The sequence below is a fragment of the Lepidochelys kempii genome, chromosome 6, assembly GCF_965140285.1.
Source record: "Lepidochelys kempii isolate rLepKem1 chromosome 6, rLepKem1.hap1, whole genome shotgun sequence".
Classification (NCBI taxonomy): domain Eukaryota; kingdom Metazoa; phylum Chordata; order Testudines; family Cheloniidae; genus Lepidochelys; species Lepidochelys kempii.
Window position 1 is genome coordinate 102236073 of NC_136385.1, and position 23359 is coordinate 102259431.

General features: G+C 42.2%; 1 protein-coding gene and 1 pseudogene across 3 annotated transcripts; both read left to right on the top strand.

Moving 5' to 3' along the window:
- Positions 1 to 221: 221 nt before the first annotated feature.
- Positions 222 to 11684, top strand: CALM1 (calmodulin 1). Of its 3 annotated transcripts, XM_073349418.2 has the most exons (7): positions 3103 to 3330; positions 4008 to 4131; positions 4235 to 4265; positions 5355 to 5498; positions 8577 to 8683; positions 10150 to 10285; positions 10565 to 11684. In XM_073349418.2, the coding sequence occupies exons 1-7, from the start codon at positions 3233 to 3235 to the stop codon at positions 10591 to 10593; spliced, it is 669 nt and encodes a 222-aa protein (XP_073205519.1). In that variant the 5' UTR covers positions 3103 to 3232; the 3' UTR covers positions 10594 to 11684. The 3 variants fall into 3 exon arrangements, with proteins under 3 accessions (XP_073205521.1, XP_073205520.1, XP_073205519.1); XM_073349420.2 differs by lacking the exons at positions 3103 to 3330; positions 4008 to 4131 and adding an exon at positions 222 to 423; XM_073349419.2 differs by lacking the exon at positions 8577 to 8683 and having other exon boundaries at positions 2269 to 3330; positions 5355 to 5539.
- A 96-nt stretch (positions 11685 to 11780) lies between these two features.
- LOC140913297 (swi5-dependent recombination DNA repair protein 1 homolog pseudogene) lies at positions 11781 to 23143 on the top strand (annotated as a pseudogene).
- The last annotated feature ends 216 nt before the right edge of the window (positions 23144 to 23359 follow it).

Below are 23359 nucleotides of genomic sequence, written 5' to 3' on the forward strand. Positions count from 1 at the left end.
TCTATAGCTGAATTAAATCCGGCCAATCCATGCCTAACCGCTGGTGAGCGTGTGCTGCACCCCTGGCAGGCAGCGTGCGCTGCTGTCCCTGCACGGCGCCTGCTGGGGAGAGGGAAAGCCTGCCCCGCTTGCCAGCTGGGCTGGCGGAGGGGAGTGAGCCTGGCGGGGAGGGGCTGAGCATGGGGGCTGGGCTGCCCGCTGCAGTCACTCTCACACAGGCAGAGGCTGGGAGGAAAGAGAGAGAGGCGCTGCTCCGGCGGAGGGATACAGCCCTACATATATAGCAGGGAGGTGCAGGCTCACACCTACAGCATTTGTCAGGGGGGAGCCGCTCGGAGGAGGTAGCAGCCGCAGCAGCTCCTGCTCCTTTGCTCGAGCAGCCAGTGTAGCAGCCCCAGCCCAGCCCAGCCACCCCGCGCAATGGTAGGTAGCTGGCGTGCAGCGGCCGGTAGGGCAGACTTTGGAGCTGGCCTGGACGGGGGGAGGGGGGCTGGACACATCTGGATTTGCCATCGCAGTGGAGATGGCTGGCTTGTGACGAGCTGCTGCTGAGCTTCCTTGCCGCTGCGAGGGGCTGGGGCAGCCGCGTGGCGTTGGGCTTGGAGCCCGGCTTCCTCTGCTTGCCCACCCGCAGTGGGGAATTGGGTGGGAGCGAGGCTGGCTTAGGGGCTGCAGGGGACCCAGCGGCGGGGTGGGTGAGCGGCGGGGGTTTAGGGGGGCGGCTGATCGCCCCCCCCCCAGTGTGAGGCGAGACTGGGCAGCCGGGCTGAAGCCTGCAGACCCCCCCCCCAGGCTGTTTCCCTGCGCCGCGTGGCCGCGGTTCCTTGCATCGCGCGGCGATGGGACCCGCTGCCGCTCGCTCTCCGCGAGGGCTGGGAGCTGCGGGACGCGGTGGCTAGGAAGCTGTCACTCCCGCGGCTGCTGGCAGTGCCCGCTTCCCTCCCCTTACCGAGTGCTGGGGCCGGTCCCGCTGGGCAGCTGGCCGTGCCAGCAGGGTGCCTGGGGCGGCTGGCTGGGATGCCGCCCCGGAGCGGGCAGTCTGCGCTGCAGCGCCGGGGGAGAGGAGTGGCTGAGCCGCCGCTGGGGCAGGAGGTGCGGGGCGCCCTGTGCCGCCGGCTGCAGCGCCTGCTCCGGGGCTCTGCCCAGCGCCCCTGGGTGGGAAGGGGCGGATGCCGGACGTGGGTGGCCTTCTCCTTAGCGGGGCGGGGGACAGCAGAGCCCCTCCCTCCATTGCTGGGGTGGGCGAGGGCACCCCCAGGCTCCCTGCTCCCCTCCCCGCTCGGGCTGGGACTAGGGCTCCCGAGGGGGGCACTAGGGATGAAGGTACCAATCCCAATTTCAGCACCAGCTGCACTGCGCAGGGTGGCTGAGGTGGGGGAGGCGAGGGCTCTGCGGCTGCTGCGCTTTTACCCCCCCAATCCTTAAACGCAGGAACGCCAAAATCCTTCGCAGGCTGCATTACATCATGTCTCCTCCTCTTCCTCGCCAGCCCCAGGAGGGTGAGACAGGGCCGCAGTGTGCGTCGTTTCCATTAGAAACTTCCCCGTTTCTGCTCGGGGTTAGTGGGAGGAGAGCAGCTGCTACAATTCTGGAGCCTTTATCTTTCCGGAAGGGGCCTGGCTTCCTCATTGGAGACAGGACTCTGGGTGCGCATGGGAACGGGTGGCTCCTGAGGAGTAGCTGCTTGGCTCCCTGAATGAGGGGTTTCAGGGGGACCTGGGACCTGAAGGGGATGGGCAGGCGTCTGGGGATGGTAGAGAGATTCCACACTTGAATCACGCTCCTCACCGAAGGACGAAGTCGGGATATTGGACAATAGCGAGAGTAGCTGCTTCTGTTGGGGGGCGGGCGGTGCTGCTGCAGTACATGGCTGCTGATCCCGTGGTTTGGTGGGGAGGGGTGCCTGTGGCGCTCTAGGAGAAGAGGGGCTCGCCTTCCTTGGGTTTTCTTTCACACTGACCTGGATTTTTAACATCCGTGCTATCCATGTTTACTTTAAAAGTGCATCACTTGTGCATAGACTAGGCTGTGTTCGGTCTGCTCTGAACATCGGGTTGCTGGACTGCAACCCTGGACTCTTAATGACACTGGGTTGAGAGAGTCTCCCCTCCCTGCAGTTTTTGCTTCCCATAGGAGCCGTGACAGCTGGGGTGCAGATTACCAAATATGATTGTGGGCCATGCTGGGTGTTCCCCACCCTACCCCCTCCACTTCCCCCTTCCTGTTGGGCGAAGGCTGAGATCACTGGGACAGGATTTTATGACTTGGCTGGGTGGGGTGATTTCTCTGGTGTAGGTACCTTTGCCCTGGTAGCTGGGGTGATCAGACAGTGTTTGTGCCTGTTGCTTAGGAGGGTGAACTGGATCACCTGCAAGGTCAGCTTTTTAAAAATAGACATAAATGCTGCTTGAAGACCAGAATATTGTAAGTTTCAAATTGGGGGGGGCTTCAAACTGGTGCTGGGGATCTGAGTTCCTCTCTATTGAGGTGTGGCTCTATTTCCTGTTCTGCAGAGCATTGCTCTGATATGTCATGCTATGTAAATGACCTTTTCAGTTTCACTTACTAAAAGAGAATCTCTTTACTGGGACTGTAGTGAGGAGGGTGGGGTTAATACAAAGTGAGCCCTGGCCCACATACCCTCAGTTATGTTTTAATATTCTTAAACACACACACACAAAAGCTTTGTCCATATGAGGCTCCAATTAAATAATTAGTAGAAATAATTTCTTTCAATCACTATCCTTTTGTAATATTATCCATAAAAGTAGTCTAACTACAGATGGAAGTGCTTTTGGGGGTGTATGTGTGTGTGTGTATATATAATGTACACAACCTTTCAACCCCGTTGTCCAGAGACCAACACAGAGTGTAACACATATACAGCTTATTTCACACTAGCATTTGACACAATTTCCTCATAAAAAGAGCTACGTTAGTGTAGCTAACTGCACCAGACTTAAAATTATTGCTGTTTCACAGGAGAAATTATAAGCATCTTGGTATCCTTCCTAACTGATCAGTTAAACTTTTTGTTATGTTTTTGTTTCTCAATTTGGTGTAAAAATTTATTTTTATTAAAACAATAGAGTTAAAAGCACAGGGTGCTAGGAAACAAATATGATTAACCTGGTACCATGCAATCCTCTAAAAATACTGAAACCAATTAAGTGGGTTTTTCCTGTCTCTAAAGGAAGATAAAGGGTCTACACAGTTCTTAGAACATAAGAAAATGGCCATACTGGGTCAGACCAAAGATCCATCTAGCCCAGTATCCTGTCTTCAGAAAGTGGCCAATGCCAGGTGCCCCAGAGGGAATGAACAGAACAGGTAATCACCATGTGATCCATCCCTAGTCACCCATTCCCAGCTTCCGCCAAACAGAGGCTAGGGACACCATCGCTGTCCATCCTGGCTAATAGCCACTGATGGGCCTATCCTCCATGAACTTGCCTAGTTTGTTCTCTGAACCTGTGGGATGGAGAGAGCTTTTTTGGGGGTGGTTAAAAATAAAACCCTTTTTGAAGCTAAGGATGAAATGTCTTGTGTTAAAGGAACATGTTTGGTTCCATTATGGGCCCAACAAAACACACATGCAGTTATCTGCTGATTTCAGATGTATTGGTGGTCTCAAGACACAGTATTTACATATTGTAAATGGCATAAACCTAAGAAATTATAGCTTAACAGAGACCTTTCATTGCATGGTAACATTCCTACCTAATGGAACTGTTACTTTAGTTAAAAGGCATAACAAATGAGATGTTGACAGAAAAGCATGTAATTCTAAGAACATGGCATAAATCCAGATCTTGCAATCATGGTATTATCCTATCGCAAGCTAAAAAACTGCTAGGTCAATATTGTGATGGAATATCTCCAGGAAACACTTGGGTTATGTTGAATCACTAGGGGATTTCTGCTTTGTGCCTTAAACTTGGCCATATTGGATTTCTCCATAAACTTGATCTGGCTATGGCATTCTTAACTAGTCCTAAAATGTGTAGTCTCTTTGTAGCATTAGCTATTACACTGAGTCTTAGATGTTGCTGCACGCCATTGGTGGGTGAAATCATTCTTCTGTGTATTGAGTACTCCTGGATTTCTGGGACTGAAAGGTGCAGTATAAAGGTAAAACATTAAACTTCCTTACAAAGTCTGTATTGCATCTCCATTGCTTGACAGAGCTATAGGAAAACCATTTTCTAAAATAAGTTTTCTACTCTTCATGTAGGCTGATCAGCTGACTGAAGAACAAATTGCTGGTAAGTATCCCAATTAAGAAAATTGGTGAGCCAAAAGAGAGCCAACATCTCCTTTGAATGTTGGAAAATATTTCTAAAACACTGCTGGATGTTCTCTCCTGAGTTTGAATATCAGTCAACAAGCAATACAGGCAATCTGCATTAAGTCTCTAAAAGTTTTGGCACATAATTGCTCTTCCCTCTTATTTCACTTGAGAAATTGTGTTTAAAGAAGCTGAAGGAACACTTCTTTGGATAATTGAGGCCCAGCACCTAGGTCTGGTGTGACTTTTAAAAACAAATCTTATAGAAATATTAAAAATCCAGTTAATTCAAAACGAAGCTAAATAATCCCTTCCAAAGTTTGGAATCCAAATATTGAAACGTTCCAAAAGTTCAATCTTTCCTGAGATTGAAAGTGGAACTGACACGTGTGCACTCAACTTCACTTGCTACCATTTGCTTTCACAAGCCAAATCAACAGAATCTTTAAAACTTTTGAGTTCTCTTGTGTTGGCAACATATGTAAGGAAACTTTTTTTTCTCTTAAATCATCTCTAATCTAACACTGCCTTTCTAAATTAGAGGAAATGGTTAAGAGGGTAAAGCATGGGGTCTAAACTTTTGGGAGCCTATTATCATTTTAGTAATTCAAAAATAACTGATAAATGACAAAGGCATCTCTGTCAGGCATGTCTGGCTAACTCCCTTGTTTCTCTAATCTTTGCTCAGAGTATTGTGCACAAACTATTTGAAATATTGTGGTGTTCATTACTCACTCCCCCACAAATAACTGCTATTGATGAGAAATGAACTTGACCCAACTGGGTTGCTCATAAACAGGGTAGCATGTGCTTATCCAAAACTTGCACAGCCTGATGTAATGTACAGGCTAGGGAGCGTGGTTAGAGGGCAGTGGCTTGGACTTGTGAGACATTTGTCAGAAAATACAAGTCTAAAAACACTAGTCTTCTGGTACAGACTGCAGACAAAGTGCATTTTAAAATCCTACAGCATGGACATTGGGGTCAGTCTTGTCACAAAGTATTATTTTGGTACTGTTTTGATGGTGTTCATAGTACTTAATGATTGGGCTGTTTCTGTCTTCAGAGTTCAAGGAAGCTTTCTCCCTATTTGACAAAGATGGAGATGGCACCATCACAACAAAAGAGCTTGGGACTGTCATGAGGTCATTGGGTCAAAACCCAACAGAAGCCGAATTACAGGATATGATCAATGAGGTAGATGCTGATGGTAAGTGTGGGGAAGATGCAGTTGGCAGTGTTTTACTCATGGTGAGTGTGCACACCCTACAAGCTTGGGTTTGAGCTGGGTAATGCAGCCTCTCAAGTCCCCCTCTTTCCTTTGACAGTATTCCATTAAAATCTGGTCCAAAAACAGTGTAGGGGTGGGGGGGGGGTTGTTTTTTTTACGTATCAACATAAAACAACCACTTGATTTCACATTAAGTTTAATATGAACATAGTTGTTGTCATTAACTATACCAGTAGGCATGTGAATATGGGATAGTCAGAGTCAAAATATAATACTGATCAGGGCTTCTGCATCTGTGTCCTGCTCGCTGCTTCTATCCAGGGTTCAGTTTCCTTCCGCATCAAAAACTTGGGGTTTTTTTTTTTTCACCTCTTGAATTACTGCAACCTATAGTTCTCTGGAGTACCAAGTAGCTTTCCCATATCTATTCAGTTACCCATCCCATATTGGTCTCAGTGGCAACATAATCTTTAATTTATATATTTTAATCCATTGTATTGGCCATGTAGTAAAAACTGACTTTTTCCTCTTCTCTTAAACTGGGTTAGGAGTTAGGCTTTATTTAGTAGACTGATAGGGAGATTGACTTGGGTAAATGGATGCCAGAAAGGGTAACACAAGAACTGTGTTCAAAACTTGCTTCAGATTCATGGATGTGCAAAGGGAAGGTGCTTCATACTGGCTCTGTCATGAGAGGAAAATTTTAACTACTATGGTATTACCAATATAATAGCAAATTCTTTAGTGTCTCTGACAAGGGTATAAAGTGTGTTGAAAGGCGAAGTGATTATTTGACCTTTGTGAAGAGACTCAAAATCAAAACCAAAACTACTTGTGAAGTGCAGGATAAAATTACTTGCAAATTGCTTAAGGCACAAGTATCAAAGAATCACCTTCCACTTTTGGTTGCTGAGGCAAGTGTAATAGAAGAATTAGACAAGTCACTAATCAGTGTCATGAAATCTAGCCTGAAAATTAAATGAGTCTGAATCTCAGGGCTCCAATATAGTGAGCATATTCTATCCCTTTAATTAAATTTAACTTGTGCTACTTTTTGTACTAGGATGATGTGCCATAACCCCCTGCAATGGTCGCTTCTTAAAAGCTTGCAATCTACTTTAATCTTTTTTTGGGGTGGCAATCAACTTAATTGACAAATTGTGCCAACCATTAAGAATCTTCCAAGAATTGAAAATGGGTAACTTTTTTTGTTATGTGATGTAAAAGTAAGCTTCAAAATCAATATAGCTGTCTAAACACTGTTGGCCCTCTAAAGGAATTCTTAAACACTAAAAAACCAAGATTGGAAACTGTTAGAACAGCAACAAGGCTAATAAAACATGAGTGCAAACCTTGATGTAATAGATGTGCCACAGCAGGATGGCTTGACACAAGACTTTGGGTACCAGCATTGGGGCAGACTGTGAGGAAATGAGGCACAAACCCCAAATTGGTTGTGAGTTCTATATGTAGATTTCACCAACCAGTTACCAAGTGTAAACTTCTCAGGCAGTAGAACAGCCTTAACATGTAGTCACAGATAGTTGCCTTGGGTACTTCAATCTGTCTGGCCACCCAGGTAAGCTTACCTTTGTGATAGATGGTTCTTTACACCAAAGATCACAGCAATATTCAAGTTACTCCCAGTCCATTTATCTCAGGTCAGTTGTACCTTAGATCTCTCACCAAAGACCATGCTTGTAGCCAATCCTATAATAAATTAAAGACTTATTAATAAGAGTTATTTACAAGGTTAAGGTGCACATACACATATAAATGAGTTCCAATTGTTTACAAAAATAAGCTGTAATGAACAACTTCTGTATGTCCTTAAGAACTAATCCAGGTTAAACGCTGGGGATCTTTTGCTTATGCTTAGTAATCCTTGCCCCTCAGAGCCCCAACAGCATAGAGATACAGTTCCTCCTTGTTAGGGATTTTTATTCCCTTTTCTCTTGTGCTTTGAGCTGCAAATTTATCTGATGAAAGAATTTCTCCCTTCAGCTCCTCATGATCAACAAAAGTTGTGAAAGTGAGCTATCGACAGTCTCTTGTCCTCTTTGACACTGGATGAACTATTGTAGAATATATCAATGGGCCTTCTTTGTTGGGCATGATAAACACCTTCGCATTTCATAGTAGTTAATAGAAAAGGAGTACTAGTCTCTAAGGTGCCACTAACAAATTTATCTGAGCATAAGCTTTCATGAGCTACAGTTCACTTCATCGGATGAAGTTGATGAAGTGAGCTGTAGCTCATGAAAGCTTATGCTCAGATAAATTTGTTAGTCTCTAAGGTGCCACTAGTACTCCTTTTTTTTTTTTTTTTTTTTTTTTGCGAATACAGACTAACATGGCTGCTACTCTGAAACCTGTCGTAGTTAATGTTTCTCTCCTGTCTGGTGACTTGTGCAGTTAGGCGCTCACAGTGCAAGTGCTCAAGCATTGCCTTATAATATGGGATACAGATGTTATAGGTGAGATTAGACTTTATTGAATGCTTTTAAGTTGCTGCATGCATTAAACAATAAGCAAATTTTTCTAACTCTAATACATATTTTAACAATACTGACACACATGAACCAGACTGATCCCAGTTAGCCATCTGTCAATAGTCCAGTGAGGCAAGGGGACCTTAGCAGGAGCTGACGCCTTGTTTTGCCAGCATTACAAGGCATGTCTCTGGTCACATTAAAACACTTTTAACAGTAAATGGACATGGTCAAAATATAGCCCCTAGGATGATGAATTGATGAATTCTGGGGTGTGGGTCTGGAGGGAAAGTAGCAGTCCATACAATAGTCCTCATTACTTCCATGTTTTCAGTGGTTGCTTGAGCATACTAGAGCTAAAAATGCTATATTAGCATTTTAGGGGAAGAGGAGTGACCTAAGCGTGACCACTTACAAAGTTCTTGGAAGCTTCTCTGGTTTTAGTGTAAAAATGGAAGGTAGCTCTTGATCAGTAATGAGACTTGTCCCTTCCTAACTCTAAAGCTAGCTTTGGTATCAGGGAAATGATGGGACTCTAAAGTACAGATTCATTTCTGTGTTTAAGGCAATGGCACTATTGATTTCCCTGAGTTCTTAACCATGATGGCCAGAAAAATGAAGGACACTGACAGCGAGGAAGAAATCCGTGAGGCATTCAGAGTCTTTGACAAGGTACTGCTAGAATCCAAAGCTTCAGACTTTTTTGAACAATTTTTAATGATGAGCCTCTTACTCCTAGCATTGCCCTGTGCTTGTCTGGAAGGTGGGTATAAGCCCTTCTACCAGCAGCAGGAGGAAAACTTATTTTGGATATTATAGAGTAGGCTTGCTGAAACTGCTCCGCCAGGAGAATTGGCCGGGGGGGGGAGGCACGGTGGCAGCTGAGGCTCTTTCATGCTGGAATCCCTGGTAGCCCTTCTCTCAAGAAACTGGGATGATTAGACTTGTTACCTATTTCGGTATGAAAGGTGTCTCCACTCTTTCTCCCCCCCCCCCCCCAGTCTCATGACCTAAAGTACCTGAAAACAGGTGCAGAGGGCTTTGCTCACCTGTATGTAGACCTTTCATAAAGTTGAGATCCCCTGTTCAACTTCTAATATGCATGAGGAGGTGAAGCTTAGTAGTCTCTCTGTTCTGCTTATGGAAAGCTTGTTACCAGAAGCAGAGGCTCTCCATTTTTTCTCAAAAGACAGACATAAGCACAAGAACATCCTCTTCCCTCTACTTGACAGAGGGCATGGTTTCCCCCCCTTTGATTGTGTAAGATAACTATCTTCACATCACTAGACTTAACAGGACAGCCTTAATAGCCATAGCTAGTAAAAGAAATAATTACCCAAATCCAGAATAGATCTAGAGCATTACTAGAACAGTTTCTCTCCACTAGCTCAAGTATTGGGGACACTGGAGAACACCAGCTTCAAGTCCTCCTCTGCCATTCTAGGTTCTGTACTGCAGCTAGTAGGTGGAGTTTTGGATCATTTCTCAATGTGCTTTTTGTACTCTAGATCTTAATGCCCAGGAAGACACTCTAGGGAAACCAGCAGTTGGTTGAGGATGTGATGCTACAAAAGGTCAACTTGCTGCTCTTGCATTCTGTTGGCAGGAGGAATTAAGTTATTGAAAACACTGGGCTGACATACTGAAATTAAAGAAACCCAAATTAAAAGATAAATTACCATTCTGTTCTCCAGGGTACTGGAGACTTTCAGAAAGTGTCTGGAAGCATTCAGAACTTCTAAGAATCACACCTCCAAACTAATAAATATGATACAAATGTAGATGTGTGTGCTTACCTGGGTGAAAGAGTCAAAGATGTGTATGAGGCATACAAAGACCAAATCAGGTAAGGCTACTTACCTGGTCCAAATAAGTATAGCAGACTTCACTTTTGTTCTGGAACACACAGTCCTCCTTGTGTAATGGCTCCATCCTCTATGCTTTAGAAGGCATGACTATAGCATTTTCTGTGGTTGGATAAGATGAACAGTGCACCAGGCCTCCAGGCTGGGTACTAGGTTACTGATGCCTCAGGGCATCTGGGAGAATAAGTTTAATGTAGAACCATCTCAGCTAGGCTTTATGTTCCAGTCTTCTGAATTGTCATTTTCAAACCTATGCAACTATCTTCCTCACAGGATGGCAATGGTTATATCAGTGCAGCAGAACTACGTCATGTTATGACAAACTTAGGAGAAAAGCTAACAGATGAAGAAGTAGATGAAATGATCAGAGAAGCAGATATCGATGGAGATGGACAAGTGAACTATGAAGGTAGAAAAAGATGCTCTTCTGTTTGTGCAATCACTTACAAACTCTTAAGTAAAGCTTGCTGGATGTTAAAAAAAAAAAAAACTTGATGATTTTGGAGTTTGAATTACTCTAACAATTCACTAAACTATCTACATTATTGAGTGAAAAGACTTGATCAGAGCTTTCTGTTTAGATTTTAGATGCATGGAAAGTTTATGCCAAGGGCAGTTAAGAGATTTCCTTGTGAAGTTAAAATTACTTTGAAGATACAGAAAGTCATGGTGGTTTTTGTCTTTTCAGAATTCGTACAGATGATGACCGCAAAATGAAGACCTCCTTTCACCTTTTTCCCCTCTAGAAGAATCAAATTGAATCTTTTACTTACCTCTTGCAAAAAAATGTTCATTTATTCATTCTGTTTCTGTATAGCAAAACTGAATGTCAAAATACCTTCTGTCCACAAACTGCATGTAATGGTTGGTGGTCCTGTCCCCAAAAGATCAAGTTAAACATCAGTTTTACAATCCAAGTAACTGTACTACCTTTAAAAAAAAAAAAAAATTAAAAAAAGGAAGCACTTGGTGAACTCATCAAGTTCCATTTGCTAATGACTATTACACTGTTTGGGCTGGCCAATTTTTCATGCATGCAGCTTGACAATTGAGCACAGTCAGACATTTGTAGTTAATTTAAAAAAAACAAACCCAAAAAAAGACTATTTTGTCCAACAGTGGATTCTAATTCAATTTGTAGTGTAAATTGTCATAGCTGGTTTACTTTAAAATTGGTTTATACCTCAGGATGGTATGCAGCAAAAATGGTCAAAGGATGCAAAATTTAGAGGAAAGTGCCCTAAATGTTGAATGGTTCTCCTGTATGTAGCATTGTGCTCCAAAAAAAGATGATCTTAACTATGGGTGGCATGTCTGTTATAATATTGGTTTAACATTGTCTGCATTGCACTATAGTGAAACGGGTGTCAGGCTGTTACCGTTCACAAAATTTTTAAAAGAAACCTTCACCAAGGGAGCATCTTTGGACTCTCTCCTATTTTTAAAACCTTCTGTACCATGACTTGGAGCTGGCAGAGTAGCCTGTGGACTTCAGCACAACTATCAACATCGCTGTTCAAGCTATTACAGTTTGTCCATTCCAAGTTGTAAATGCTAGTCTTTTTTTTCCAATAAAAGACCATTAACTTAAAGGTGGTGGTAAATGCTTTGTAAAGCTGACTTGTATATAAATTTAGACACTAAACCAAAAAAGCAGTAGGAAGGAAATGTTTTTATGAATGACTTGCTGCTAAATTATAATGCACATGTATGCAATAACTTATCCCATATCTCTTAAAGATGGCAAGGACTGACCTCTTGTAACCAAGACCTTTGCTATAAATAAATGAACTTGTGCTTGCCTTTCATATCATGACAATGTTAATTTAGTTGGTGTCAAACTAGTGTAATGCTGACTCTACAACTATCAGTGTAGACACAACACTTCATTTCACTAAAATGGAGTGCTGTCAGCCTAAGTGCTAACAATAGGAACTACATGCAGGTGTCTTCTTGTACACATTATTTAAATCTATTTGAAAGCTTGGACAGCTCCATGGAGTCTAGGCTGTCTGACACTCTGTGCCAAAACAAAACTGGGTGGACAGGGAGGAATTCAAGACCTAAGTTCCACCAAGGGGAAAGGGCAAAAGAGCACTTGGATGCACTCCAGTAAGCAAAGTGGGGCCAAAGGAACTAGCACAAGCTTTTTTTGGAAGCTAGAACTGCTGTCTCGGCTGACTTCTCAGATATTGCCACATCAGTTTCCCATGTCAAAAACAAGTTGGCACTACTCCTCTGCATGTAGCAACATTCTTAATCATTTCAGTTCTGCCAAGTGACATTCTCTATTCCTCAACTCTGTTGTGAACAACTGCACAGCAGCCATATCTGCAGTGTACCGAGCTTTCTGTCTGAGCTTGAAGAATGCTTTTAATCTGACTACATCCACTTTGAATGGCTTTTGTGTTCAGGGGGGATATGTAGTCCTTGGATCCTTAATTGTAACTTAATGTTTCTTCACATACTTAGCTGGACTTGTAAATGTTAACTACAAATTCAAGGCATAATAGGGTGGCAGTTCCATTCTTGGGAGAGACGTGGGTTAGTATGTCAGGATAGCTTTAGTTTTCCCCTATATTGAACTAATACAGCCTTTCCAAAAATGTAGAACCAGGTGGCTGTTTCAGAGTACCAATCACTTATAACATGTAAAGCCCCTGTGGGCTGAGCAATTGTGTAGTATCTCCTAACCACTAACTAGTGGGTGGGGTACGTTATGAAAGACTGCATCTCTTCTGCTGTATTCTTAAACACATTAGGTGAGTTAACTTAAATGCTTGCTAGTAAAGAGAGTTCTGCTCTGAGTAGTATCTAACTTGATTAGAAATGAGTGTGGCAATGCTGATGTGCCCTGTATCTTCTTTGAGGGCAGCAGCATGTCTACACTGTAGCTGGGCTTAAGCCTCCAACCACAGGTAGACAGGTTTGTGCTAGCAGGGCTCCAGCTAGTGCACTAAAAATAGAAGTGTGCATGCTGAGGCTTAGGCAAAGTATTCAAGATTTGGGCATACCTTGAATTCATATAGAGGCAATATATTTTCTGTCTTATCTATCCCTTTTTCTAATGATTTCCCAACACTCCGTTAGCTATGTGTTAAGGCTGTGTGTACTTAATCTTTTTAAAATTGGGAAGTTGGACACTTAATTCCAAATATTTACTTCTAAAATAGTTTTAAGCATAAGTCAAAATGTACAAGATGCTGAGCCTAATATTTAACTTTTATGAGCCAAAATAAACTTTAATGCTACAATTGAGCCAAACCTGCTTTTTAAAAAAATCCTGTAAAATTAGATTTTGCTATGCCATTAAAATCTACAAAATCAAAACAGTCCCCTCAAGTGATTGTCACTGCTCTTCTCATAGTTTTAAAAATAGTGAGCAAAGTCCAAACTGCTATTTAGAGTCAGACAATGTAATAGGCCACAAATTAGGCCTCTGGCAATATGAAAACAAAATTGTTGTCTAGGTAACAAAACTTTTATAGAAGGCATCTGTAGCAAGCAGTCACATTTGCTTTTTATATTAATTGAATTCTAGTAAAATTAGACAAGATTACTCAAATATCCAATGTTTCTGGACCATAAATGAAAGATTTCCTCAAAATATTCTGTTAGTAATTCAATCTTTTGAGAGCTTTGACTACTACAACCCTATTTATATATACAAATGCTATTTTCTGGATCACACAATTACAAACAACAAAACACCAACCCCAAACCCTCAACTATTTCATTCAAATACAGGGCTAATATAACCAATCAAATAATGGAATTATAAAAATTTTGATCAAACTTCTTCCCTCTGAAGTTGTGATAGTGGAGAGACTTTTGAATAGTTAATAATGAACTATCTAACTTCTAAGGGCTTGTCTACACATAAAATGCTGGAGGTGCAACTGTTGTGCTTCAGTGTAGACACTACTTACACTGAGGGGAGGTTTCTCCCATTGGCATAGATAATCTAGCTCCCTGAGAGGCAGTCACTATATCAACAGAAGAATTCTTCCATTGACCAAGCACTATCTACACAGGGGTGGCTTAACACCACCTGGATTTTTCACACCCCTGAGGAATGGAGCTAAACTGACCTAATTTTCTAGTGTAGACTAGGCCTGCAAAAGAAAATTCTTCTCACAACATAAAGCCACTTTTTTCCCCTGCAAATCTGAGTGGTTTAAGATAAATACAGGAAAATTTGTATTTAAGATTAAGCAAGAAGCAGAAGGAGGTGTTAGACCTGGAATGAGCTAATCCCTAGAACAGACAGAAGGAGGTGCCTCAGCAGTGAATGGACCCCATATAACTTTTAGCCCAGTGGTTAGAACACTTGCCTGGATGTGGGAGAACCTGGGTTCAATTACCCCCCACTCCAGGGGGCAGAAAGGATTTGAACAGGTGTCTCCTACCTCTCAGGAGAGTGCTATAATTCTGAACTATTGGATAGTCTGATGTGGGATTGCCTCAGTGTCTCCTGTTAAAGCTGTTCCACGTTGCATAAGTAAAGAGTCATTGGAGCAGGGTATGGACCTTGGGACTTTCATTTTCTAGGCAGGTGCCCTAACCAGGCTGTACAGTCACTCACTCTTTTACTGGCCTAATGACAAGTGTTTATTAACATCTGAATAGCTTCAACTGGAGACACTGAGGTAGGTCCCCTGTTAGATTAGCCCATAGCTCAGTGGTTAGAGTGCCCTCTTGAAAGGGATGGGAGATCCCTCTTCAAATCTTTTCTCACCCTCAGGCTGAGGTAGGAATTGAACCTGCTTCTCCCACATCCCAGACAAGCACTGTAACCACTGGGCAAAAAAAAGGTGGGCACCACTGCCATGTGTGGAGTGAGGCATTTCCCACAATAAATATCTTGGGTGCCTAAGCCACCTGACACCAAGACAGGTGTTCCTAGGTGTGGAACAAAAATAGAGAAAGACATCTCCCTGCAGTCTGGACTTAAGATACCATACTTCCTAAGAGGTGCATGGGACCCACCACTCTCATCAATATCTCCCATTGGCTAGTTTAGGCAGTTCCCTGCCTAGCATACTGGCTTTTGTGAATTGCTTTCTTAGGCACCTATCTCATCTTACGCATTGTACAGGGAGACTAGGCACTTAACTCAGGCTTTGTTGAGCAAAATGTTATTCCAGGGATTTTCAAATATCCAAGCCCCTTGGGGACTGATTCTTCAAGGAGAACTGCATAGGTTTTCTCCCAGTGAACTCATTGGATCTATACATATGTGCTGGAAGTAGGAGTGCTGGGGGTGCAGCAGCATCCCCTGGTTTGAAGTAGTTTCTATCATTTACAGAGTTTGCAGTTTTGTTTAATGGCTTTCAGCACCCCCACTATAAACATTGTTCCAGCACCTATCTATGTGTAGCCACAAGGATCAGTCCACACAATAATTCTTACAGGTTCAGGGAACAAGTTCTGTTTGTGGAATATGTATTGCTGGACATGTGTAGAGATCAAGAAAATGAACACAGGTGATTTTCAGAATCCAGGTGGAGCTTGCAGGGCAGACAGTTAGGAAAACCACTGTTGTTTTTGTAAATTGAGCAGATTTGACCCAGAAGTCCTTGGGAGATAATAAAGGGGAACCTTTTAAAACACTTCTAGATTTTTACTTTTCAGAGTAGAGGTACACTTCTAAAATTTTTAGCTTCAACATTATAAAGTTCAAAGGGGGAAAAGAGTCAATTAATGGTAACAAGTAATAAAGACAAAATATTCAGGAAGAGCAAAAACTCTTGCTTAAAGGGGTGAAGAATACAGCCACAAACAGCTTCTAAACCTCTCCCAGGATCCTTTGGAGTGGGTGAAGATGGATGGCACTGCATCATAATGGCAGAAAAGGGTTTTAAAACATCTCACCCAGCATCTCCTGGTGTAGACAGTGCCAGACAACACACAATGGAGACAGTGACAGCAGAGAAGTTTTAGTCCCTTTCTCCTAGCATCCTGTGGGGGTAGGTGTAGTTTCCTGATGCTGCCTTGGTCTTGCTATTCTGTTATGCTTTTTCATATAAACAGTTCAGCAATGTAGCTGGGAAATCTTTTATACATCTCTCTAGAAAGTCACTTCAACCCACTTTAATTTGAATTGCCTCATAAGTCAGCATTTGCTGAGCTACTAAAGGAGTTATTAACTACACAACTTTTCCAGGCAATAAGGTAGATATTCCAAAAATCCTTGGTTCAGGATATCAAGGAGTTTTGGGGTTTCACTTTTGAAATGAATAAAAAACATTTCCCCACAGAACTCTTTCCTGTACAAGTTTTGTAGTTGCCATAACACTTAATTAGAAAAATACACCCAGCAGCGTTTAAAAAACAAACATTCAAAAGGGAACAAATTAAATCAATTCAGCCAGCCATAAAAATCCTGCTTTTGATCCCCCATCCTTCCATACTTAACTGTTTTACAGAGAGTTATGCAGTACATACTAACTCATTAAAGAATTGTTACCTTTGTATAGTGAATGCCTATGGGGAGGGAGGAGAGAGATTTGAGCATGATACTGTCTCATTTCTTAAGCATTTTGTTGTAAATAAAGCTACAGATTTTGAATGGAAGCTTGCTGGGGAGTGACTTTCTCTAGCAGCAGTGCTGTCATTCAGTGTCACATTTTCATTAAAATATACCCTTCTCCCATCCAGCTTTATGTACGTATATACATGTACACACACAGGGACACATTTATGAAAACTCTCTTAGCTGTCAACCTGCAGCAGGCTAAAACTTGTCAAACAGGTGCTCTCCCCATGCTGAGCTTTTCTTTCTGGTAGATGGCAAAACACAACAGTGATTTTAGATGGGTTTTGATTGAACTACTGCCAGGTTTTATTGTTGCTGGGTATATTGTGTGTGTATGTGTATGCAGTGGAGTGTAATAAAATATAAATCTCCCCAAGCATTCAGACTTTAACTTAGATGGGTTTCTTTTAATAACTATGTTTGTTTAATAGATGTAAGTACATCAGAAATGCCCACACACAAGCTCCAGGTGTCCTTATGATTAATTAAACTCATAATCACATGGTGATAGCCATCCAGCAGCATAAGAATAGTATTGAAAGAAAATAACTTTTGTTGATTTACTGACTGAGTTAATTTATCTCTTCCATTGCCAGGTAAGATGTTTTACAGAAGCATAGTTAACATGTGAAAATAAGCTATTATGCATAATATTTTCCAAACAAATGAGTTTCTAGTGAAAGACCCTGCCATTTCACCACCAATTTAGGGTGTCATTCTTTTGATTTACTCTACATACATATATAAAAAACATACATTAAAAGAACATCATTAAGATTGAAAAGTCAAGCTCTCAAAAGTTAGGAAATGCCAGAGTTAAGGTTGCCTGTACAACCTTAATTTGGCCCCCTTGGACATTGTGATGACTCATCCCTGAGTTACCTCTGAGCCTGCCTAAGCCTGAGTTACCTCTGAGCCTGAACCTACCTAAACCTGATGATTCATCCCAGAGTCAGAGAGTCTGATGAGTTAGCAGAAACAATTACCAGCAGGTCTGTTGACAGGCCCCATGCCATTCAACCAGGATTCAGCCAATCCAGAGACAAGGACCCACCCAGGTGATCCCAAGGCTGGTATATAGGCTCCTAGGGGAAGTACTCTCTTGTCTGCTCAATATCACTAGCTGGCTGGGAGTACTCCCATTATTAGTAGTTTCAACAGAGTGATCATGCTCCTGCTCCAGTCCCTGCCCCTTGCTTCTTCTCCAGCTCTAGCCACCCTTGCCCCTGCTTCTATTCCAACATAATCCTGTGCCTGTTTCCATGCTAGCCAACACCTGTTCCAGCCTGCATCTGCTCCTGTCTCAGCTGGTTGTCCAGCAATTCTGACATGCATATAGGTTGCTCTTTAATTACATGATCACATACTATTTTTCCCTCAATTGGCATCATAATGACACCCACATGGGGCATCAGCAAGGTTGGAACCTTTATGTTCAGCACGTAGACCTCTTCTACTTGAGCCACTGGCATAACTGATAGCAACAGTAGTAGCACCACTGGGGGAGATGGGACAGTTTGCCAGTGTGTTTCATAGTTATTTGCAGACAGCAGAGAATGCTGAGTCTCGGGAATCCGGAGTTCCGTTCCAGGCTCTGGAGGTGAATGTGCTCTAGCTGACAGAAGCTCTTCTGACCATTCCCCCAAAGTGTGACTCTCTTCTACTCTGTCCCCTACAATGTGCCCTTGTTCTGTCTCTTCATCACACTGGCTCCTCATCCCAGCACCAGTCTCCATACCTCAGGCTTCCCATCCCACTTCCAGTCTCATTGCCAAGTAAGTCCTAATCTTACCCTTTTGGACTCCACATCAGAGTCCCAGGTTTCCCAATCCCAGTCCCAGTTTCATTGCCCTCCCAGTTCCCCACCCCCCACAACTCCTCATCCAATCTGTCTCTCACTCTGACCCTGACCTCCAGTTTCCACACCCCCTACATAACCCATACCCACTGGCTCCCAGTCCTAATCTACTTACACATGCTCATCATCCAAACACAATGTCCCCGGCTCCCTGGCTTCTTGTCCCAGTCTCTTTGCTTAACCAGTCCTGGTTCTTCCCCTGGACACTGGCTCCTTGTCAGATCTGTCTCCTCTTCCCCCTCATCACCTTCTCCCTGTCTTCTGTATTCTCAGTCCCAGTCTCCTTTCCCAACAGGTCTCAGTCTTTTGTCCTTTCCCAGCCCCTGGGCTTCTCATGTGATCTCAGTCTTCCTCGCCATCGACTGGCTCTCTTTTCCTCCTGCCTTGTGGCCATCCCTGGCTCCCAGTCCCAGTCCATTGCACAGCAAATCACAGTCTTCTCCCCTCCCTTTACCCCACCACTCCCTTCTTCTGCCTCTGGCTTCCAGCCCCAATTCTAGTTTCCATGACCAGCCAGTTTCTGCTTCATCACAGGCTCCTTGTTCCAATCTATTCCCCGCTCCCATCCTTCTATCTACATATCTGGCTTTTGTCCCCTCTGCATTGAAATCAGGCAACTTCCTTCCCTACAGTTGCCTGAGCCCAGCAGGGGGTCACTGAGAGCACAAGAGAGTCTCCCTGGTCGCACTGCCGGTGCCTGGACATGGATCAGCCTGCAGAAGCCCAAGCTTCAATTGCAGGGAAAGTCCTGCTTATCTCAGGGCTGGAGCATGACCAGGGCAGATGGACTCTTCAGGGAAGGTAGCTAATCTAACTAAGAAATCTAAGAATTCTCTATTAAACATCTGTGAACTGTGATTTTCCAAAGGCTTATAATTTTGTCATATTTGGCTCCTTTTCATGGGGAGGCAAAAGGCACATCCCTGAAACAAAGGCCTCTCTCTGCCAAATTTCAAGTGTCTGCTCCAAAGCATGGGGACACTAGAGCTTCTCAAAGAAAAGGTCACCAGAATTGTTAATGTGGGCAGCACAATTTATTTTTCCTTATTCTCGGAAAGAGCTGAACTGTTTTGGCTGAAATTTTCCAAAATATTTAAGCCTGAGATAGACCCCCAGCAAGGAAAATTTCAGCCCGAACAATTATACCTGGCAAAGTTATAAGCAACTGAAAAGAGGGTCTTATAATGGGAAGTGTCGGGCAACCTTAAAAATAGGCAGTGATACCCACCCCTCCTATAATCACTACAATGCTCATCACCATAATATTGAAGTACTATGGAAGAGACAAATGAAAATTTCAATTTCCCTGAAAGGAAAGAGGAATAGCAATATTGTATTTCAGAATAATGATAACATTTTTGTTGATTAAGGAATGTTGAAAATATGTTATTCTTGTCATAGTTACTTATTTTCCAGTGTTACTGACCAGTCTAGTGATAATTAGAACATATCTACATTTGTGAAGACTGCCTCTTCCTACATTTGAAATAGTACATTTATCTCAATATTTGCTGCTATTTATGTCAGTATAGAAATTGCATGATAAATTCATGCTCCACTTGAGGTCAATAAGAGTATTACAATTAAATTTCTTAAGAGCCAGATCAGTCTCTCTCTATATATGAGCATACCCACATATTATGGACGTTTCACCAACTACTGAAATGCAACCACCTCAAGATTGGAATGTGGTAGCTTTTTAAGGGCCCACTCTTGCCATCATGTTGTTCCCATTGAAGACAGATGAATTCGGGTAGCAGCCTGGAGCCCTGATGTCATACATCATTGCTACGTAACAGTTTGGAACAAGATGGGGGCAGCTGTGTAGTGTATCCAGTTGAATCTGCAGAGACATATAAGTAGGTAGAGTGTTCATTACCTAAAGTGGATTTTAGTCAGGACACAAGTGCTAACAACACTACTCTGGCAAAAAGTGCCATTGAATTATAATGACCATAAATGGTCAGAAAGTCAGTTTTACATCTCAGCTGAAAGGCAGCATGTCCAATAATACCGTGTTGGGGACTGGTTCAATTCTGGCTCAATCTTTATTCCCTTGCGTTTCCACCCATTAAATCTTCCCCATCTCATAAAATAGAGTAGTTATCAGTGGTTCACAGTTAAGCAGGAAGGGTATATCAAGTGGGGTCCCACTGGGATCAGTTCTGGCTCTGGTTCTGGTCAATATCTTCATCAATAATTTAGATAATGGCATAGAGAGTACATGTATAAAGTTTGAGGATGATACCAAGATGGGAGGGGTTGCAAGCACTTTGGAGGATAGGATTAAAATGATCTGGACAAACTGGATAAATGGTCTGAAGTAAACAGAATGAAATTCAATAAGGACAAATGCAAAGTACTCCACCTAGGAAGGAACAATCAGTTGCACACATACAAAATGGGAAATAAAGGAAAGAGTTCTGTGTGTTACAGTGGATCACAAGCTAAATATCAGTCAACAGTGTAACACTTGCAAAAAAGAAAAAAGAAAACATCATTCTGGGATTTATTAGCAGGAATGTTGTAAGCAAGACACAAGAAGTAATTCTTCTGCTCATTATGTCTCAGCTGGAGTGTTTTGTCCAGTTCTGTGCACCACATTTCAGGAAAGATGTGGACAAATTGGAGAAAGTCCTGAGAACAGCAACAAAAATAATTAAAAGTCTAGAAAACATGACCTATGAGGGAAGATTGAAAAAATTAGGTTTGTTCAGTCTGGAGAAGAGAAAATACTGAGGGGAGGAATGATAACAGTTTTCAAGTACATAAAAGCTTGTTACAAGGAGGATGGAGAAAAATTGTTCTCTTTAACATCTGAGGATAGAACAAGAAGCATTGAGCTTAAATTGGAGCAAGGACTGTTTAGATTGTACATTAGGAAAAATTTCCTGTCAGGGTGCGTAAGCACTGGAATAAATTGCCTAGGCAGGCTGTGGAATTTCCATCACTGGAGATTTTTAAGAGCAGGTTAAACAAACACCTGTCAGGGATGGTTTAGATAATACTTAGTCCTGCCATGAGTGCAGGATACTAGACTAGAAGACCTGTCGAGGTTCCTTACAGACCTCTGATTCTATGAAACATAGAAACTGGAAATGGACCTAACAGGTCATTTATTCTATCACCCTGGCAATCTACACTTTTATACATATAAATACTTATATAGTGACCAGCCTGCACCTGAGGATTCCAAGTAAATTAGCTTTTCATTCTCAAGATGGAAACACCCTTGTTAGACAAATTGACATAAATGCAGAGGACTCCAAAGGACTGTGGGACACCAGCTCTTTGGAGCACTAGATCAAGGAAACAGCCAATGAACACAACATGTAGGGAGCAATTAAGGAAAGCTAGATGCTCATCTAATTCTGCTGTGGCGGAATTCATTTCACTGTAGCAAAGTGCCTTGGAAGAGATGCTGAAGAAAAGGATTACACTATTCTTAAAGAAGAGTCTCTGTTGACAAAAAGACTCTGTCCCAGATTACAAGATGGCTGTGAAAGCCTGAAGAAAAACTGTGCTAAAAGTACACATTTGAAAAGTCTTTTACACGAGACACATCTCTGTGTATTCAGAATTCTTCCCATGCTGTTCCCATTATTCAACAAAATCTGCTGGAGGAGAAGATAAGACTGGCGAAGCAGACTCAAGAGAAAGGAGAGCTACTTCAAAGGTTCAAACTGGTCAAGGTGTACAAATCCAATAATAATTTGTCAGAGTTGCAGCCTTTAACAGCCAAATGGAGCAGCAACACCTAAAGTGATTCTTTATGAGCTCCAATCAGCCTTGTCTGCAGATGGAAAGAAACCGAGATTCACTATGTTGATAGACAATTTTGGATTAGAAGAACAATTACTTCATTACAGAAGAACAGAAGAAGACTTTACGGTTACATAGTCTACACTTAGAAAACTCACAGTTATAAAAACAATGTCTTCAGAAAAGGTTGAATAAATTCTGATTCCATCAGTAGTATTACATCATCATGCTACTCTGTGCCAGACTAGTGGATTGTGCTAATAGACTGTTCTTAAAATCATGTATTAGATGCAGCATGTATAAGAGGCAGTTATTTTCTGGAGAGGATTGACTCTTGTGGACTGATGTAGCAAAAGCTGAGTCTTACTGAGAAAATTGCCATTAGTGAATATGAAGAAATATGAAAATAAAATCTAGTAATATGTACTTATCAGCTGGCAGTTGATGGGTTTTACACAGTACATTCTCTTGCTCATTATGAAATAATGGACTCAAGTTAGGTGCTGCTTCTAATTATACTAAGACGTGGAAGAATTGTGCCCTTTGTTTGTGGGGAACAAAATCTCCATCTTCACAAAGTTTCTTCCAACTGCCAGTCAACTGATGCCAGCATTCTAAGGATTAAGTAGTGGTGTAATCAATTTGTACATTCTTAATTACTAAAGTAATATTGAGGTCTTATACATGGCTTTATTTCCTGTGATTTTATTAGAATAGAACCTATTTATATAGTAACAGAGGTGCTGTTGGCAGTTTACAGACATAATAAGTCCCTGACCCAAGTGGAATCTAACCTAATTAAAACAGATAACACATTGAGGATGGGAAGAAATCATTTGGGTGTGTGGGAAAGAGGAAAAACATTTTTGGAGGGTAATTGCTATTTGCGCACTATTAACTTCTAGTTTTTGTATATATTTTCAAAGCTATCCCAAAGTAATAATTGGAGAAATTTTTATTTTAATTCCATATATTTCCTACTTTAGGGACTAACATTAAGACTACTTGTTGACTTGTCTCCATCCTCCCTATAAACTTTGGGGGGGAACCTTGGTTTCAGTTGTTAACATCATTGTTGAAGGACCAATAAACTGATGGTAAAATTCTCACTTTCATCTTTGCAAATTCTCAGTCCAGTGGGTTATAAACATACATTTCCATTCAGGTTTTGTGATAAATCCGGTTGGCTTCACTTTCAGTTAATAGGACATGAATATTTCAGTCTAGATCTTGACCTATTTTAAAGTTGTTATAACCATGAGGCAAATTTTCTCCAGAGTCTATATTTCTAAATGTTAAAACTCCATCACTATTTAGGAAAACTA

Bases quoted from the DNA above. Each gene is read 5' to 3' on its own strand.
- CALM1 (XM_073349418.2), top strand. From the start codon at position 3,233: ATGGCCATACTGGGTCAGACCAAAGATCCATCTAGCCCAGTATCCTGT. The intron at 5,499-8,576 runs GTAAGTGTGGGG...TCTGTGTTTAAG, and splicing joins CAATGAGGTAGATGCTGATG to GCAATGGCACTATTGATTTC. The intron at 8,684-10,149 runs GTACTGCTAGAA...TCTTCCTCACAG, and splicing joins CATTCAGAGTCTTTGACAAG to GATGGCAATGGTTATATCAG.